At 41.5% G+C, this 20,518-nt stretch overlaps 1 protein-coding gene across 5 annotated transcripts; it reads right to left on the bottom strand.

Annotated features, from left to right (window-relative positions):
• Nucleotides 1-962: 962 nt before the first annotated feature.
• LOC120722814 lies at nt 963-20,510 on the bottom strand. 5 transcript variants are annotated; one of them, XM_040013949.1, is made up of 6 exons: nt 19,697-20,510; nt 19,199-19,546; nt 18,982-19,023; nt 2,293-2,400; nt 2,155-2,189; nt 963-1,892 (listed from the first exon to the last, which is right to left on the bottom strand). In XM_040013949.1, exons 1-6 carry the CDS (start codon nt 19,743-19,745, stop codon nt 1,791-1,793), a joined length of 684 nt encoding a protein of 227 aa, XP_039869883.1. In that variant the 5' UTR covers nt 19,746-20,510; the 3' UTR covers nt 963-1,790. The 5 variants fall into 5 exon arrangements, with proteins under 5 accessions (XP_039869883.1, XP_039869884.1, XP_039869885.1 ...); XM_040013950.1 differs by lacking the exons at nt 18,982-19,023; nt 19,199-19,546; nt 19,697-20,510 and adding exons at nt 11,234-11,275; nt 11,451-11,795; nt 11,947-12,709; XM_040013951.1 differs by lacking the exons at nt 18,982-19,023; nt 19,199-19,546; nt 19,697-20,510 and adding exons at nt 2,498-2,539; nt 2,716-3,060; nt 3,212-3,297.
• Between the last annotated feature and the right edge of the window lie 8 nt (nt 20,511-20,518).

The following is a 20,518-nucleotide window of genomic DNA, read 5'->3' as shown; positions in this document are numbered from 1 at the left end:
AGCAATGACCACTAATGAACACTTCAGGATTGTGCTGTTATTTTGCAGCAGGAATCAATGTTATGTACAAATGAATATAAAAGCAATGTGCAACAAGGGTGATATTGCCACGGTCCTGGGTCGGCGACCCAGTGTTTTTGTTTTTTGTACTTTTACTTTTGATTTTATTATGAATCATGACTGTTGGTGTTTTGGTTTCCCAGTGTTCATTCTGTGCTCCCTCTGTTTTGTGTCATCCCTGCCTGTGTGTCCCCTCTAGTGTAGTCAGGTCTCTGTGTTAAGCCCGCATCTGAGTCTGTGTCTTTGCGTGTGTGTGTTTCCTGTTTTATTTTGAAGGTCTGCGTCTGATGTCAGTGTGTTTACGTTTCCCCTGTCCCGTCGTGTCTGATTACTCCCAGCTGTGCCCTCCTTCTGTGTCTCATTCCCTCGTTATCACTCTGTGTATTTAAACCTTGTGTCTGCGTCCTTTAGTTGCTGGTTCATCTGTGTTGTTCCCCTCCGTCATCTTGAGTGGTTTTCCTGCATCTGTCTACGTCTCCTTGCATCTCCGTTTGTGTCTCTAGGTTTCAGGTTTGTTTAATGTGTAGTTTTCCCAGTTTGGGTCCAGGCTCTGTTCTGTTTTTCGCCACCCTTGCCTTTTTGTATTTTCAACCTCCATTAATTAAGCTCCCTCACATCAGAAGTGCCTGCATCTTGGGTCCTTTAATAATTCCACACAGCTTGCCCCGCGAGCCTTGACAGATATATGAGACCTTATGTTGTATCGTCTGATGAAAGAGTTTCAGATGTATTTATATTAACTGGACTCTATTTTATTTATATATGTTGTGTTTGTTCAAGACATTTAGCATCATGTTTGTTTGGCGACAAAGATTTTAAATGAGCAAGAAAATATTAAGAATTAATTAAACAGCACATACACATGTACAATTACAGTAGCATTGTTTCTTCACTGCAGAGTTAGAATTGCTGCATCATATCATTAATATGATACAGCATCATTTCCAGTTACATAGTGAGTCCGTCTGGTGGCAGCATAGATCGTGTCTGTCTCGATCGCTCTTCTTTTTGCATTTGGTCGAAATGTCGCTGCAGCATATTTTGAGCCGTCAGAGCCATGAATCTGATTTGAATAATTATAGCCAGTGTTCAGTTTTTTATGATTGATAATACAATAAGTTAAATAGTTCAACAGAACCCATCATCAATTTATTGATCTTGAGGCTAATTTTCGGTAAACTAAAATGAAGCTGCCAGAACTCTTGCTAAGTCACCAACAGCAAGGACAAACTGAGAAAACGCAGCTGATTTTATCTGCATAGATAGCAAGGTTTCAACCAGAGGAAATGTTTCATATAAGTGTGTAGTCAGCAGTAATAAAAACAGGTCTTTTGCAGGAAGAGGAAGTATAATTTTGTGATGTTTTGTGTTTTGATCAAGACATATAAGAGCATAAGATAATACATACAGTATCCAGTCACAGTTATATCCATGTTCCACATGAATGTAGTCTTTATTTTTCAAGAACATTTATAGTCATCAAGTATCGACTGTTTCTGTTCAGGTCGTGTGCAGATTTCCATTTCATTAACAATCACATTACATGTTTGTTTGGCTAAATAGACTTTGATGGACAAAGTAAGAACTCAGAATTAACAGGAAAACACATGTGAAAATTCAGTTAGCATTGGTTCACCACAGCAAAGTATTTTTTTTTTTCTAACAAGAGTTTTTCATTTCCCCAATAAGTCATGATAACCTCATCAGTCAGTTCAAGTCGCCTGATGATTCTATCTGGTGGAAGCATAGATCACATTCGGCTCGATCTCTCTTCTTTTTGGTTTTGGTCGAACTGTCACTGCAGCATAGTTCACCTCATCAGATCCACGATTCTGTGAAAAGCATCAGTGTTATTATGAGTATTATATACATATTAATTATAATTATAGACAAATATAAGCAATAAAAATGAAGTGTTTATCTTACATTTCTAAAGGAAAGACGACAATTAGTCAACAGCTACTTGGAACATACAAACTAAAAATCTTATTTCTCCCTTTATACGATGTCATTTTGCACTGTAATGCTGTACAGGCACATTTTGTTTAAGCGCTGCTAATCAGAGCATAAAAGTACATTTTTAGATTGACTCACCGTGCTGTGGTCCGGATTCTGTTCTTCTTTATTTGCTGATCCACAAAAAACAAATTAGTGTTATTCTATTACATAAACCAATTATACATTTGTGAAGAGTAAAGATTATAAGAGCGATTGTGTAGCTGTAAAAAGTACCCATCTGAAGTTTCATGTTTTGAACAGCCAGACCAGTGATGACCATTAGGAGGAAAACAGACAGAACACCCAGGGTGACACTCGTCAGCTTTGCTACTTCGTGAGCCTCTAATACAAAAATAAAGGTAAAAAGCAACACGGCTGAAATTTATTTCACATTCATGAGTTTTTAATCATCTGCACAATAAAAGAAATGTTAACTTACGTTTAGAGATGCAGTCCATGTCATCGTGAGGCTCATCGGTGCCTATTCAAAAATAAAGCCTTGATTTTTTTAGTCCTCATTTCTATATTTATCTTAATCTATAACCACCCATAGTCTTTGTATACAGCGTGTTGACAATAATTACATTGCATATGTAATATAAATTAAAAGAGTAACAACCGAAGAATGAGGAGGCAAAGACTTTACAATAATCTTACCTCCAACCTTTAATTGCATGACGCTTAAATTTAGACGTGCCTCTGAGAGAAATCTACAGAAATACAGCGCAGAGTCAGACACATCCACTTGTTTGATTTTGAGGAAGAGAGCAGAGGTGTTTTGTGTCATTTCAAATTTTCCAGTTTGAAATTCAGTATTGTACTTAACAATGCTATCCACTGGCTTAACAGCAATAGAGTTGGCTGTGGTTCCGTTGACCAGTCTGAACCAGAAAGTCGTAACGTCATACGTGTAAATCCTGGGGCACTGCAGAGTGACAGTTTCACCTGCCTGCACCTCTGAGGTCTGAAACTTAGAACCTGAGGCAGCAATCCAGCCTGAAACTGTGGAAACAATGAGATGTTTAATTGCTCTACATGGTGCTACACCTGTGAGTGTAAAGTTACTAATAAGCAAATGTGTTTAAATTATTATAGGTTAAAAATGCAATAAAAGATTAGCTAATGATGTCAAAGAGTAATAGAGCAAACTTACAGAAACAAGAAAGAGCTAAAGCTTGTATCACGTTCATCATCGTGCACATGACTGCTGCCCTGCAATGTCCACAGATGGTGTGTTCACCAGGAAGGGTGCTGCAGTGTGATAAATGTGATAGAGGTGGGAGTTTTGTGTTGCTTTCAAAGCTAAATGCGTTTAGGTCATAGAGTCATGACACACGTGTTTAGTCTTAAAGGGCTTTTTGCAAGGTTATTTTTTGTCTTTACTTTAAAGAAGAACAGTGATATTTCAGTTTTTCTCAGCTTTAAAAACATGCATTATTAAAAACCTGGTTGTTGTTAAAATGCTGATAGTGTCAGGGTTGGCTGTGTGGCAGGCAAAGGGTAGACACAAAAGAAGGGAGTTTTATTGCTGTAAAGTTATAAACCATAGCTAAACACAAAACTCTAAAACTAGAAACTAAGAACTGGAAACAAAAAGCTAGAAACAAGGATAAGCGATGGAAACAAGGGGAACAAGGAAACACACTGCAGCAGGAATGACACGACAATAAGCAGAGGAAAACAGGGAACACAGCTGGAAATAATCAAACTAACAGGACAGTAGGAAGCAAAACTGAACACAGGATGAGAGCCTGTCAAAATAAAACAGGAACCACGCAGACCAAGATGCACAGGCTTGACACTTGGGGAAGAAACAGGCATGGGTGATAGACATGACGGGCTGGGGAGAACACAGACGACATGAAGACAACCAGAGCATAAAAGGGAACAGATTAAATGAAGAAGAAACTAAGAACTAGAAAAACAAATGTTTAAACTAGGAAGAACAAGCAACCTAAACAAAATATCAAATGAGACCTAAGAAACATTTACTATCTGTCATGGGAACCATGAAAGAAAGTAAAAGTCAAAGAGTCCTTGAGTCAACACTTTTATGACAACAAAAGACATGTTGTTATATGACAAAGTTGGGTTTTAACTTCCATTTGATTTACTACTTCATGGGCCATAGTACTTGTATTTTTTTAAAGAATACATCAAATAATAATCAAATAATGCAACCTACAAAGGACAGAAGGTAACTGAAAAAAACGGTTCTCCATCATGGACAACCAATCACACCCACTCCACTGTGGTCTGAAACTTACAAACCAAGACAGAAAATCCAGCCTGAAGCAGTAGAAACAACAAGATGATTAGTTTGCAGCCTGCTGCTGCACCCATCCGCACTCCTTTTGTGCCTGGCAGCAGCTTGTGCCTGGTGGGGGCCTGCCACGCAGTCACTGGAGGTGGAGGTGCGTCAGGGTCTACGCCTGCCGGAGGTGGAGGAGGAGCTGCTCCAGCCGGAGGTAGATGAAGAACTGGACCAGCCGATGGTGGAGGAGGCGTGCGAGGGGCTGCTCCAGCTGAGAGTGGTGGATGAGCTGTGCGAGGAGATGGAGGTCCACGTGCCACAGAGGGCTGCTCGGCCTGAGCCTGAGGTCAATTAGTCTGGAGGACCTGCGCAGTCCGAGATTGGGGAGATGCAGCATGACACCGGCCGAACCACCTGGAAGCCTCAGTGCACTTCAACGGCTGCTGCGCCGTCGCTGCCACTGGATACGCGGGTGGTCCCAAGCCTACGACACCGGCACCGCTGGATGCGCGGCGGCCACCAAGAACGACACCTCCCCATTGCTGGGCCAGAAGCTGGGGGCACCAACGGTCCGGGCCAATTCAATCTCTTGCTTGCAGGGGGAGGGAGTAGGTTCACCTGGATGTTTTCCTCGGCCTCAGTCGGATGATGGGGGTATGTGGCGGGGTGTGATCTGCAATGCAGCTGCAGGCGAGATGCGCTGCTGGCAGCTGGAAAGCTGCAGCCGTGTTGTAACAGCAACATTGAGTGTTAATAAAGTGTGTGAGATTCTGAAAAGCATGAACATGTGGACGGGTCTGTCATAGTTTTGTTACACGAATCAAGGCTTCTCAAATCACTAGAGCTTGAACACCAACACATAAAGTGTTAACAAAAACCCAGATGAGCCCAGAAACCCCAGGTGGCCCCAACAAAAACAAAGACCAAATCGCAGTGCATGCCATCAGTACGCCAAGCCTGAAACATACAGGAAGACCAAGTGCCCAAGGCCCCTGCTGAGAACCAACAGAATCCAGACAGCACAAACAGCCAAGAAAAGGAGTCCAGCAGCACAAGAGTCAAGAGCAGTGAACTGACCAAAGGCTCATGAAGAACACCAACCAGCTTAATGTGACACGATGAGATAGAGATGATGCTCTTATCATGCTACACTGACACATGGAAAGAACCATGTATTAAAAGGAGGGATTTTACAACAAATACAGCAACAGTGGTTTACAAAGAGATTCGGTAATTACCCTTTCAATAATCTTTTAACTCTTGTATGATTTGTGCAAGTAATAATACAGGCAGAGGAATTCAAAGGCTACAGGCAGCACATCCACACCCAGATAAGCCTTTTTATCATCTACACATGGACTTTGACATTGAACTCAGGCCATGTGAACGTAAAAAACATACTTGGTGTTTGCTGACATGTTCTCAAAATAAGCAGCAGATTTCCTTTCTTGCAAATAAGATGCAAAAACCTTGCTCAAAGAAACCCTTTCAAAGTGGCGAATTCCAGATAAGCTCAGCACTAGTTTTGAAATAGTAGGTTAAGGCACAATGTGCATAAAAAAAACCCACCCCCTTACAAACCAGAAAAGTGATAAGAGATCTTCAAAGACGATTCCAGATACTTCTGTGAACCCAGACTGAGGTTAAAGTCAAATAGAATAGAATAGAATAGAATTCAACTTTATTGTCATTGCATATGCACAGGTACAGGGCAACGAAATGCAGTTTGCATCCATCCAGAAGTGCTTTACTGATATAGATATATTACAATATATATTAGCAATAGTATAGATATGTAAGTATATTACAGAAATGGGTCTATTATGGTATGTTATAATGTACACGGTATGAAGTATGTTGTGAGTATTCTATAACTACAAGTATGTACAGGCTGTAGTGAGTACAAGCTATGTACAGGATATGAACAGGATATAAATATGAAAAACTATACAGAATATGAAATAAATAACTTTACAGAATCTGAGATATACAGCTATACAGAAATGGGAACTATGCAAGTTGTAAACAGTTGTAGGATTAAAAATTATCGAATGTACAGAATGATTATTTACACAGAGCTATACAGTAGTGCAGTTAAGATAAGTGAGGGTGTAGATAGTTTCTACAGAGGCTATATAAAGTGCTAGTGGTTGTGAGTGGTGGTTCAGTCCATGTTATTATTGTGTGTTTGAGGGTACAGTTGTCCATTGTGGGTGTGTGTATGTTCAGTCCATGTGTTAACGTGGGTCAGATGTCAGGAGGCAGAGTTCAGGAGTCTGACAGCTGTGGGGAAGAAGCTGTTCCGGTACCTGGTGGTCTTAGTACGGAGGTTCCTGTAGCGCCTCCCAGAGGGCAGGAGGGTGAAGAGTCCATGCGATGGGTGACTGGGGTCTTTGATGATTTTCCCAGCCCTTTTCAGACACCGCTTCCTGCAGATGTCCTTTATGGCAGGAAGTGGTGCTCCGGCGATGTGCTGGGCAGTTTTCACGACCCTCTGCAACGCCTTCCGGTCCGAGGCAGAGCAGTTCCCGTACCAGACTGTTATACAGTTGGTCAGGATGCTCTCGATGGTGCAACGATAGAAGTTCACCAGGATGTCTGAGGATAGGTGGTTCTTCCTCAGAGTCCTCAAGAAGAAGAGGCGCTGGTGAGCCTTCTTGACCAGCTTAGAGCAGTTGGTTGTCCAGGTGAGCTCCTCGGAGATGTGGACTCCCAGGAACTTGAAGCTGCTCACACGCTCCACAGCCGTCCCCTTAATGTGGATGGGTGGATGTGGGTCAGCATTCCTCCTGTAGTCCACGATGAGCTCCTTGGTCTTCTCAGTGTTGAGCAGCAGGTTGTTTCTGTCGCACCACTCAGCCAGACGATCCACCTCCTCCCTGTAGGCGGCCTCATCGTTGTCACTGATGAGGCCAATCACCGTGGTGTCATCTGCAAACTTAATGATGGTGTTGGAACCATTAGCAGGTCTGCAGTCGTGGGTGAAGAGGGAGTAGAGGAAAGGGCTCATCACACAGCCTTGTGGTACACGCTCAAAGTTGAACCGCTCAAGATTCATGCCAGCAATTACAAGAGGATTCCAGAACCACAAAACTTACTCAGAGTTTTAAAGATTTGCACACTGATTTTGAGGAAGACAACAAGGTTGATCAACACGCTTTGCCCTTTCAATCTACAGCTGCGTTGGAAGAAAAGTAAGATTGTTGGGTGAAAAAGTGCCCCAACAAGAGCTTATCAAGCTCCAACTAAGTGACACACGGGGGGAAAAGTCTGTCACCAGGTATCAGCAGCTAAACACAGACAATACCTGTTTAGGATGGTGTGACCTGAGAGGTTTTTCAGTTGTGTTGTGTTTTCTGTGATTCGTGATCATTTTCACATATGATCAACATCCACATAAACACAAACGCTGGAAAGGCTTGAAGACTCAATCAAGGTGCTTTCTTCCTGAGAGTTTCAGCTTCTTCTCTAGTCCTAAATTTTATCCAAATAAAATTGTGCCTACACTATGTGAATCTCACAACTACTTCACTAATAAATTCTTAGTGAATTTTCTGTATGGCAGTTAGATCTACTTATAATGGTCAACCCTAATAATAATAACAATTACTGCTGTGAGTTCATTCTCATATCAACCACACAAATTTTCACTTATCGTCTTAAATTCCAGTACTCTGTGGTCATTTCATTCCCACAAGTGATTTTGCGAGGCCTCCAATATGCTTTGAACCCCCACAGGGTGTATTTACTCCTTCAGAGATAAATGTGACTGATTGTTTCTCCCCCTGTCATATGTTTGCTGGGAGCAGTGATAATTATAAAGTCCAAGTCTGTCAGTGAAGGAGCTCTCCAGGTCTCCAACAGATTCATGCATGTAGTGCAGACATTGATGATTTAATTGCCAGAGTTCTTCTGTCTCCTACCACCAGCACTGAGTCAATGAGCATGACAGAGCTGGCCTTCCTGATGAGCTTATCCAACCACTTCCTCTCAGCTGCAGATAAGCTGCTGTTTCAACAGATACCATAGAGATGGCTGATGCCACCACAGAGTCAGAAAAGGTCTTCAGGAGCACCTGCTGCACTCCAAAAGCTTCCTGAGCAGGTAGAGTCAGCTCTGACCCTTCCTGTAATGAGCATCAGTCCACTATCCCACTGTCAGTTCCCCAGATGTTCACTGGTGTCGGTGTGGTGGGTCTGCACCTGTGGAAATCCACCACCAGCATCAGCATGATGGTAAGAATTCCCAACCATGGAAAAGAAAGATCCTTTATACCCACTGTATCCACACAATGAGTATAAAGGAGCTGTCATAATTTTGCTTTTTGGCCAATCCTTGTGATAAGACTGTTCATGCAGTATTGATGTCTTTACAAAGGCTTCAACAATCTTTCAATAAATATCTGAAAATCAGTTTGATTTTAGTTCTTAGTCAATTTGTTTCACATCACATGCCTTACCCAGTCTGACACATACTTGCGGTAATCCTCTCTAAATAAGATGATTAACCTTTACAAGCTCATTGAGTATGAGGAACAGTTTAAAAGACTCAAAGAGGCCAAACTTAGTTTTTGCTGCTTTCTGTCAAATGAAACCAGCCTGGCCTTCAGAGTAGAGCCTCTTAGTGGATCAGTGTTTTTTTCCTCTAAAAGCATGTCACCCTTTTCAAATGCATTAAAGCAGTTGACCTAAACAGCTGAAAGAGAGATGTGAAACTTTTATGTGAAAGCAGTTCAGCTATTTTTGCTTGTGGTTTCATTGCAATGCTCAAAGCCTTTGATAAACAGTGTTGCTACAAACTTTGTTTGTTCAAATGTCAGGAAAGACAACTTCTCTTTTCTCATACAAGATAATAGAAACTGTGAAACAATTACTAATGTCAGTGTATTCAAACTAAAATCATGTTTGTGTTTTATATAAAACTTGATGGAATTAATTTAAGAGAAACATATCTTATACCATAGCTCCAATGATTTAATTTTTTTTTGCTTTTGCATATAAGACCAGTGTAACCCAGTCATAGATTACATATTGTTATAATTACACAGTAGTTGTTCTTTATACCTGACTGTTAGGACCTTCAAGCCTTTAGTTATATTCATTATCAGTTAGAGCCCCTCCTCATTGTTCTTCTTCTTCTTTACTGCAACCCTATGAATACAGTGTCCCCCTTTGGCCTCTCCCCTTTTTCTACAATTCCCCTGTGGGAGAGGAGCTGGAGCGAGCAAGTTATTTACTTGGAGGTCTTTCTTTTTTTTACCCTTCTTTGTCAGACACAACACAGAAACACACCGGTTACACCAGCAAGAAGAGAGTTTTGTAAATATCGTCTCTCTTAGTATTTGAATTAATGATGTCATGTCATATTTGTTGTTAGTGCGGAAATCTTCCTGTGGCGCAGACTTTGTCCATTTATCCATTTATCTGTCTTCAAAGGGTGCATGGCTGCAGTTTTAATCACTTTCATTAAATAATTGCTTGTGAGAGAGGCGAGAGACAGAGAGAGGCATTGAAAGGCTGCTCCAACAGAACTTATTGTTTCGGAGGAAACAAGCCAAACATACTGTGGCAAGCTCAGACAAGGAGGAGACAGAGGTGTCGTTTGGTCTTGCTACCCTGAGTTGCCAGGGAGCACAGCCGTTTATTTTCCAACAGAAACACACCGCTAACCAGACTGCTTGGCATAGCTTAGCACAACAACAACAACAACAACAAAAAGGCGCTCTCTCTCACCCAGGAAACACACAGTCGCAGAGAGAGAGCGTCACCCTGTAACCATGGCAACCATAACGCTGCCGCCTGGAACAACAGAACGTAGCTGTCAAACAAAACCCAAACAGTCCTGACCCGCCACAATATGAAACAGGGAAGTACCGCCGTGTAATCCATTTATTTCAACAAAGTAACTGTATTCTAAATATCACCTTTTTAAACGGTAACTGTAACGGAATACAGTTACTCATATTTTGTATTTTAAATACGTAACGGCGGTACATGTATTCTGTTACTCCCCAACACTGTATGTAGTCAAAACAAGTAGATGAGGTTTCACAGCTTCTTTTTAAACTTTACTATCTGCTGGCAGCTTAAGCAACATGAATTTTACTTCTCTCTCAGCTGCAGGCTCTCTGTCTCCTGCTGGTTTGAAGTTGAGGTAAACGCAACAAAAAATCTAGAATCACATACTGAAAAAAGTGTCTGATCATATCTGTTAAAGGACAGTGTACAGCCGCTTCCTGCATACAGTGGCAGGCTGATGGGGTGAAGATGCAGCCAAAAGTAGACAGGAAATAGAAATAAAAACAGGAAGCAGCAGCTGAAATTAGTTTTTTTTTTTCTTTCTGTTGGTAGTATAAATAACACGAGTTTCTGCTGCAGGCCTCCTGCGTCTTTTTACTGCTGATAGCAGTGCTGGATCCTTCAGGGTGCCAGGGTCTAGACTCTGTAATTAAAAGTACAGAAATAAAATAACTGAACTGGCTCAAAGCTGCAAGCATCAAAATGTTCAAACATTACAGCATACTGTATAAAAAGGCTCCCACCTCAAATTGTTCTGGATTCTTATTTTCATGTTCGTTAGCTGATAATTCAAAGACATGATCATCAATTCAGTGAACAATACAGTGACATTAAAAGCTAAGACTTTGTGGCAACATTTGTATTTTTTCATATAGTTGACATTTCACCAAATAAGAGAAACACAGAGTTGAAGTAAAAAGTACCTGATTTCCCGTGTTGAAGAGCCAGACCAATGATGACCATTAAGAGGAAAACAGACAGAACACCCAGGCTGACACTCGTCTGCTTTGCTACTTCGTGAGTCTCTAATACAAAAATAAAGGTAAAAAAGCAACACGGCTGAAATTTATTTCACATTCATGTGTTTTTAATCATCTGCACAATAAAAGAAATGTTAACTTACGTTTAGAGATGCCGTCCATGTCATCCTGAGGCTCATCTGTGCCTATTCAAAAATAAAGCCTTGATTTTTTTAGTCCTCATTTCTATATTCATCTTAATCTATAACCACCATAGTCTTTGTATACAGCGTGTTGACAATAATTACATTGCATATGTAATATAAATTAAAAGAGTAATAACCGAAGAATGAGGAGGCAAAGACTTTACAATAATCTTACCTCCAACCTTTAATTGCATGACGCTTAAATTTAGACGTGCCTCTGAGAGAAATCCACAGAAATACAGCGCAGAGTCAGACACATCCACTTGTTTGATTTTGAGGAAGAGAGCAGAGGTGTTTTGTGTCATTTCAAATTTTCCAGTTTGAAACGCAGCATTGTAGTTAACAATGCTATCCACTGGCTTAACAGCAATAGAGTTGGCTGTGGTTCCGTTGACCAGTCTGAACCAGAAAGTCGTAACGTCATATGTATAAATCCTGGGGCACTGCAGAGTGACAGTTTCACCTGCCTGCACCTCTGAGGTCTGAAACTTAGAACCTGAGACAGCAATCCAGCCTGAAACTGTGGAAACAATGAGATGTTTAATTGCTCTACATGGTGCTACACCTGTGAGTGTAAAGTTACTAATAAGCAAATGTGTTTAAATTATTATAGGTTAAAAATGCAATAAAAGATTAGCTAATGATGTCAAAGAGTAATAGAGCAAACTTACAGAAACAAGAAAGAGCTAAAGCTTGTATCACGTTCATCATCGTGCACATGACTGCTGCCCTGCAATGTCCGCAGATGGTGTGTTCACCAGGAAGGGTGCCGCAGTGTGATAAATGTGATAGAGGTGGGAGTTTTGTGTTGCTTTCAAAGCTAAATGCGTTTAGGTCATAGAGTCATGACACACGTGTTTAGTCTTAAAGGGCTTTTTGCAAGGTTATTTTTTGTCTTTACTTTAAAGAAGAACAGTGATATTTCATTTTTTCTCAGCTTTAAAAACATGCATTATTAAAAAGCTGGTTGTTGTTAAAATGCTGATAGTGTCAGGGTTGGCTGTGTGGCAGGCAAAGGGTAGACACAAAAGAAGGGAGTTTTATTGCTGTAAAGTTATAAACCATAGCTAAACACAAAACTCTAAAACTAGAAACTAAGAACTGGAAACAAAAAGCTAGAAACAAGGATAAGCGATGGAAACAAGGGGAACAAGGAAACACACTGCAGCAGGAATGACACGACAATAAGCAGAGGAAAACAGGGAACACAGCTGGAAATAATCAAACTAACAGGACAGTAGGAAGCAAAACTGAACACAGGATGAGAGCCTGTCAAAATAAAACGGGAACCACGCAGACCAAGACGCACAGGCTTGACACTTGGGGAAGAAACAGGCATGGGTGATAGACATGACGGGCTGGGGAGAACACAGATGACACCAAAACAACCAGAGCACAAAAGGGAACAGATTAAATGAAGAAGAAACTAAGAACTAGAAAAACAAATGTTTAAACTAGGAAGAACAAGCATCCTAAACAAAATATCAAATGAGACCTAAGAAACATTTACTATCTGTCATGGGAACCATGAAAGAAAGTAAAAGTCAAAGAGTCCTTGAGTCAACACTTTTATGACAACAAAAGACATGCTGTTATATGACAAAGTTGGGTTTTAACTTCCATTTGATTTACTACTTCATGGGCCATAGTACTTGTATTTTTTTAAAGAATACATCAAATAATAATCAAATAATGCAACCTACAAAGGACAGAAGGTAACTGAAAAAACGGTTCTCCATCATGGACAACCAATCACACCCACTCCACTGTGGTCTGAAACTTACAAACCAAGACAGAAAATCCAGCCTGAAGCAGTAGAAACAACAAGATGATTAGTTTGCAGCCTGCTGCTGCACCCATCCGCACTCCTTTTGTGCCTGGCAGCAGCTTGTGCCTGGTGGGGGCCTGCCACGCAGTCACTGGAGGTGGAGGTGCGTCAGGGTCTACGCCTGCCGGAGGTGGAGGAGGAGCTGCTCCAGCCGGAGGTAGATGAAGAACTGGACCAGCCGATGGTGGAGGAGGCGTGCGAGGGGCTGCTCCAGCTGAGAGTGGTGGATGAGCTGTGCGAGGAGATGGAGGTCCACGTGCCACAGAGGGCTGCTCGGCCTGAGCCTGAGGTCAATTAGTCTGGAGGACCTGCGCAGTCCGAGATTGGGGAGATGCAGCATGACACCGGCCGAACCACCTGGAAGCCTCAGTGCACTTCAACGGCTGCTGCGCCGCCGCTGCCACTGGATACGCGGGTGGTCCCAAGCTTACGACACCGGCACCGCTGGATGCGCGGGCGGCCACCAAGAACGACACCTTCCCATTGCTGGGCCCGAAGCTGGGGGCGCCAACGGTCCGGGCCAATTCAATCTCTTGCTTGCAGGGGGAGGGAGTAGGTTCACCTGGATGTTTTCCTCGGCCTCAGTCGGGTGATGGGGGTGGTGGGGTGTGATCTGCAATGCAGCTGCAGGCGAGATGCGCTGCTGGCAGCTGGAAAGCTGCAGCCGTGTTGTAACAGCAACATTGAGTGTTAATAAAGTGTGTGAGATTCTGAAAAGCATAAACATGTGGACGGGTCTGTCATAGTTTTGTTACACGAATCAAGGCTTCTCAAATCACTAGAGCTTGAACACCAACACATAAAGTGTTAACAAAAACCCAGATGAGCCCAGAAACCCCAGGTGGCCCCAACAAAAACAAAGACCAAATCGCAGTGCATGCCATCAGTACGCCAAGCCTGAAACATACAGGAAGACCAGTGCCCAAGGCCCCTGCTGAGAACCAACAGAATCCAGACAGCACAAACAGCCAAGAAAAGGAGTCCAGCAGCACAAGAGTCAAGAGCAGTGAACTGACCAAAGGCTCATGAAGAACACCAACCAGCTTAATGTGACACGATGAGATAGAGATGATGCTCTTATCATGCTACACTGACACATGGAAAGAACCATGTATTAAAAGGAGGGATTTTACAACAAATACAGCAACAGTGGTTTACAAAGAGATTCGGTAATTACCCTTTCAATAATCTTTTAACTCTTGTATGATTTGTGCAAGTAATAATACAGGCAGAGGAATTCAAAGGCTACAGGCAGCACATTCACACCCAGATAAGCCTTTTTATCATCTACACATGGACTTTGACATTGAACTCAGGCCATGTGAACGTAAAAAACATGCTTGGTGTTTGCTGACATGTTCTCAAAATAAGCAGCAGATTTCCTTTCTTGCAAATAAGATGCAAAAACCTTGCTCAAAGAAACCCTTTCAAAGTGGCGAATTCCAGATAAGCTCAGCACTAGTTTTGAAACAGTAGGTTAAGGCACAATGTGCATAAAAAAACCCACCCCCTTACAAACCAGAAAAGTGATAAGAGATCTTCAAAGACGATTCCAGATACTTCTGTGAACCCAGACTGAGGTTAAAGTCAAATAGAATAGAATAGAATAGAATTCAACTTTATTGTCATTGCATATGCACAGGTACAGGGCAACGAAATGCAGTTTGCATCCATCCAGAAGTGCTTTAGTGATATAGATATATTACAATATATATTAGCAATAGTATAGATATGTAAGTATATTACAGAAATGGGTCTACAAAACAAAAGTAAGAGTGTTGGGTGAAAAAGTGCCCCAACAAGAGCTTATCAAGCTCCAACTAAGTGACACACGGGGGGAAAGTCTGTCACCAGGTATCAGCAGCTAAACACAGACAATACCTGTTTAGGATGGTGTGACCTGAGAGGTTTTTCAGTTGTGTTGTGTTTTCTGTGATTCGTGATCATTTTCACATATGATCAACATCCACATAAACACAAACACTGGAAAGGCTTGAAGACTCAATCAAGGTGCTTTCTTCCTGAGAGTTTCAGCTTCTTCTCTAGTCCTAAATTTTATCCATATAAAATTGTGCCTACACTATTTGAATCTCACAACTACTTCACTAATAAATTCTTAGTGAATTTTCTGTATGGCAGTTAGATCTACTTATAATGGTCAACCCTAATAATAATAACAATTACTGCTGTGAGTTCATTCTCATATCAACCACACAAATTTTCACTTATCGTCTTAAATTCCAGTACTCTGTGGTCATTTCATTCCCACAAGTGATTTTGAGAGGCGTCCAATATGCTTTGAACCCCCACAGGGTGTATTTACTCCTTCAGAGATAAATGTGACTGATTGTTTCTCCCCCTGTCATGTGTTTGCTGGGAGCAGTGATAATTATAAAGTCCAAGTCTGTCAGTGAAGGAGCTCTCCAGGTCTCCAACAGATTCATGCATGTAGTGCAGACATTGATGATTTAATTGCCAGAGTTCTTCTGTCTCCTACCACCAGCACTGAGTCAATGGGCATGACAGAGCTGGCCTTCCTGATGAGCTTATCCAACCACTTCCTCTCAGCTGCAGATAAGCTGCTGTTTCAACAGATACCATAGAGATGGCTGATGCCACCACAGAGTCAGAAAAGGTCTTCAGGAGCACCTGCTGCACTCCAAAAGCTTCCTGAGCAGGTAGAGTCAGCTCTGACCCTTCCTGTAATGAGCATCAGTCCACTATCCCACTGTCAGTTCCCCAGATGTTCACTGGTGTCGGTGTGGTGGGTCTGCACCTGTGGAAATCCACCACCAGCATCAGCATGATGGTAAGAATTCCCAACCATGGAAAAGAAAGAGGCAGCACGGTGGCACGGTGGTTAGCACTGTTGCCGCACAGCAAGAAGGTCCTGAGTTCAATTCCACCATCAGGCCGGGGTCTTTCTGTGTGGAGTTTGCATGTTCTCCCCGTGTTTGCGTGGGTTCTCTCCGGGTACTCCGGCTTCCTCCCACCATCCAAAGACATGCAACTTGTGGGGATAGGTTAATTGGATAATCCAAATTGCCACTAGGTATGAATGTGCGAGTGAATGTGAGTGTGAATGGTTGTCTGTCCCTATGTGTTGGCCCTGCGATAGACTGGCGACCTGTCCAGGGTGTACCCTGCCTCTCGCCCTATGACAGCTGGGATAGGCTCCAGCGCCCCCCGCGACCCTGAAAAGGATAAGCGGAAGCGAATGGATGGATGGAAAAGAAAGATCCTTTGTATCCACACAATGAGTATAAAGGAGCTGTCATAATTTTGCTTTTTGGCCAATCCTTGTGATAAGACTGTTAATGCAGTATTGATGTCTTTACAAAGGCTTCAACAATCTTTCAATAAATATCTGAAAATCAGTTTGATTTTAGTTCTTAGTCAATTTGTTTCACATCACATGCCTTACCCAGTCTGACACGTATTTGCGGTAATCCTCTCTAAATAAGATGATTAACCTTTACAAGCTCATTGAGTATGAGGAACAATTTAAAAGCTCAAAGAGGCCAAACTTAGTTTTTGCTGCTTTCTGTCAAATGAAACCAGCCTGGCCTTCAGAGTAGAGCCTCTTAGTGGATCAGTGTTTTTTTCCTCTAAAAGCATGTCACCCTTTTCAAATGCATTAAAGCAGTTGACCTAAACAGCTGAAAGAGAGATGTGAAACTTTTATGTGAAAGCAGTTCAGCTATTTTTGCGTGTGGTTTCATTGCAATGCTCAAAGCCTTTGATAAACAGTGTTGCTACAAACTTTGTTTGTTCAAATGTCAGGAAAGACAACTTCTCTTTTCTCATACAAGATAATAGAAACTGTGAAACAATTACTAATGTCAGTGTATTCAAACTAAAATCATGTTTGTGTTTTATATAAAACTTGATGGAATTAATTTCAGAGAAACATACCTTACACCATAGCTCCAATGATTTAATTTTTTTTGCTTTTGCATATAAGACCAGTGTAACCCAGTCATAGATTACATATTGTTATAATTACACAGTAGTTTTTCTTTATACCTGACTGTTAGGACCTTCAAGCCTTTAGTTATATTCATTATCAGTTAGAGCCCCTCCTCATTGTTCTTCTTCTTTGGTGCAACCCTATGAATACAGTGTCCCCCTTTGGCCCCTCCCCTTTTTCTACAATTCCCCTGTGGGAGAGGAGCTGGAGCGAGCAAGTTATTTACTTGGAGGTCTTTCTTGTTTTTACCCTTCTTTGTCAGACACAACACAGAAACACACCGGTTACACCAGCAAGAAGAGAGTTTTGTAAATATCGTCTCTCTTAGTATTTGAATTAATGATGTCATGTCATATTTGTTGTTAGTGCGGAAATCTTCCTGTGGCGCAGACTTTGTCCATTTATCCATTTATCTGTCTTCAAAGGGTGCATGGCTGCAGTTTTAATCACTTTCATTAAATAATTGCTTGTGAGAGAGGCGAGAGACAGAGAGAGGCGGTGAAAGGCTGCTTCTACGGAACTTATTGTTTCGGAGGAAACAAGCCAAACATACTGTGGCAAGCTCAGACAAGGAGGAGACAGAGGTGTCGTTTGGTCTTGCTACCCTGAGTTGCCAGGAAGCACAGCCGTTTATTTTCCAACAGAAACACACCGCTAACCAAACTGCTTGGCATAGCTTAGCACAACAACAACAACAACAAAAAGGCGCTCTCTCTCACCCAGGAAACACACAGTCGCAGAGAGAGAGCGTCACCCTGTAACCATGGCAACCATAACGCTGCCGCCTGGAACAACAGAACGTAGCTGTCAAACAAAACCCAAACAGTCCTGACCCGCCACAATATGAAACAGGGAAGTACTGCCGTGTAATCCATTTATTTCAACAAAGTAACTGTATTCTAAATATCACCTTTTTAAACGGTAACTGTAACGGAATACAGTTACTTATATTTTGTATTTTAAATACGTAACGGTGGTACATGTATTCTGTTACTCCCCAACACTGTATGTAGTCAAAACAAGTAGATGAGGTTTCACAGCTTCTTTTTAAACTTTACTATCTGCTGGCAGCTTAAGCAACATGAATTTTACTTCTCTCTCAGCTGCAGGCTCTCTGTCTCCTGCTGGTTTGAAGTTGAGGTAAACGCAACAAAAAATCTAGAATCACATACTGAAAAAAGTGTCTGATCATATCTGTTAAAGGACAGTGTACAGCCGCTTCCTGCATACAGTGGCAGGCTGATGGGGTGAAGATGCAGCCAAAAGTAGACAGGAAATAGAAATAAAAACAGGAAGCAGCAGCTGAAATTAGTTTTTTTTTTTCTTTCTGTTGGTAGTATAAATAACATGAGTTTCTGCTGCAGGCCTCCTGTGTCTTTTTACTGCTGATTGCAGTGCTGGATCCTTCGGGGTGCCAGGGTCCAGACTCTGTAATTAAAAGTACAGAAATAAAATAACTGAACTGGCTCAAAGCTGCAAGCATCAAAATATTCAAACATTGCAGCATACTGTATAAAAAGGCTCCCACCTCAGATTGTTCTGGATTCTTATTTTCATGTTCGTTAGCTGATAATTCAAAGACATGATCATCAATTCAGTGAACAATACAGTGACATTAAAAGCTAAGACTTTGTGGCAACATTTGTATTTTTTCATATAGTTGACATTTCACCAAATAAGAGAAACACAGAGTTGAAGTAAAAAGTACCTGATTTCCCGTGTTGAAGAGCCAGACCAATGATGACCATTAAGAGGAAAACAGACAGAACACCCAGGCTGACACTCGTCTGCTTTGCTACTTCGTGAGCCTCTAATACAAAAATAAAGGTAAAAAAGCAACACGGCTGAAATTTATTTCACATTCAAGAGTTTTTAATCATCTGCACAATAAAAGAAATGTTAACTTACGTTTAGAGATGCAGTCCATGTCATCCTGAGGCTCATCGGTGCCTATTCAAAAATAAAGCCTTGATTTTTTTAGTCCTCATTTATATATTTATCTTAATCTATAACCACCATAGTCTTTGTATACAGCGTGTTGACAATAATTACATTGCATATGTAATATAAATTAAAAGAGTAATAACCGAAGAATGAGGAGGCAAAGACTTTACAATAATCTTACCTCCAACCTTTAATTGCATGACGCTTAAATTTAGACGTCCTTCTGAGAGAAATCCACAGAAATACAGCGCAGAGTCAGACACATCCACTTGTTTGATTTTGAGGAAGAGAGCAGAGATGTTTTTGGTCATTTCAAATTTTCCAGTTTGAAACGCAGCATTGTAGTTAACATTTGAACTAGACGCTTGCTTAAAAGCGATAGAGTTGGCTGTGGTTCCGTTGACCAGTCTGAACCAGAAAGTCGTAACGTCATACGTGTAAATCCTGTGGCACTGCAGAGTGATAGTTTCACCTGCCTGCACCTCTGAGGTCTGAAACTTAGAACCTGAGACAGCAATCCAGCCTGAAACTGTGGAAACAATGAGATGTTTAATTACTTCAAAAGAACATGAGGCTAAACCTGTAAAGTTACTAATAAGCAAATGTGTTTAAATTATTATGGGTTAAAATGCAGTGCTAGATTAACTAATGATGTCAAAGAGTAATAGAGCAAACTTACAGAAACAAGAAAGGGCTAAAGCTTGTATCACGTTCATCATCGTGCACATGACTGCTGCCCTGCAATGTCGGCAGATGGTGTGTTCACCAGGAAGGGTGCTCTCAGTGTGATAAATGTGATAGAGGTGGGAGTTTTGTGTTGCTTTCAAAGCTAAATGCGTTTAGGTCATAGAGTCATGATACATGTGTTTAGTCATAAAGTGTTATTTTGAAGTTATTCTATATCAAAGTGTCAATCATATAGATTTCACCTATGTCATATTCTCAACATTTATAACTGAGCTACTCGTGTATATAAGAGGTCTTTCTTATACTTTGTAAACATTGTAATATTGTAATATTTAATTTAGTCCAGTCTGTTACTGTTCTTATTGTCTTGGAGCAATTGTAACCTTCATCATCCTGAGTGTTTATCTTTTTGATTATTAATATTCTTTGTTTCATTCACGCCTCTTCTTTAGTTTCCTTTCTAGCGTCTCCTGTGTGTCCCCAGCCAGCCGTGTCCCTGTGTTGCAGTTTGTTACTCTTGTCTCTGTGCTCCATGTTCGCTCTGTTTCCCCTCTTTGATTCTGTCTCCTGTTTCCTTTTTGTCTTTGATAGTCCTGTGTCCTTTGTCCAGTGTTGTGAGTTCTTCTTTTCCCCTGTCTCTTTACGTCTGACTAGTCTCAGCTGTGTTTCCACCTGTTCCTCTTGTTATCCTACCGGTGTATTTTAGTCCTCAGTCTTCCCCTGCTTGTTGTTGTGTCATTAACATTCATGTGGTCTCTTGGCTCTGTGTTTTCCTCTGCGCTTCCTAGTTCTCCTCCCCTCCGCCGGTCCTCCT

Source organism: Simochromis diagramma, unplaced genomic scaffold (assembly GCF_900408965.1).
Source record: "Simochromis diagramma unplaced genomic scaffold, fSimDia1.1 OVJJ01000811.1, whole genome shotgun sequence".
Classification (NCBI taxonomy): Eukaryota; Metazoa; Chordata; class Actinopteri; order Cichliformes; family Cichlidae; genus Simochromis; species Simochromis diagramma.
Note: the sequence above shows the minus strand (reverse complement) of the source record. Positions and strands in the feature narration are given on the sequence as shown.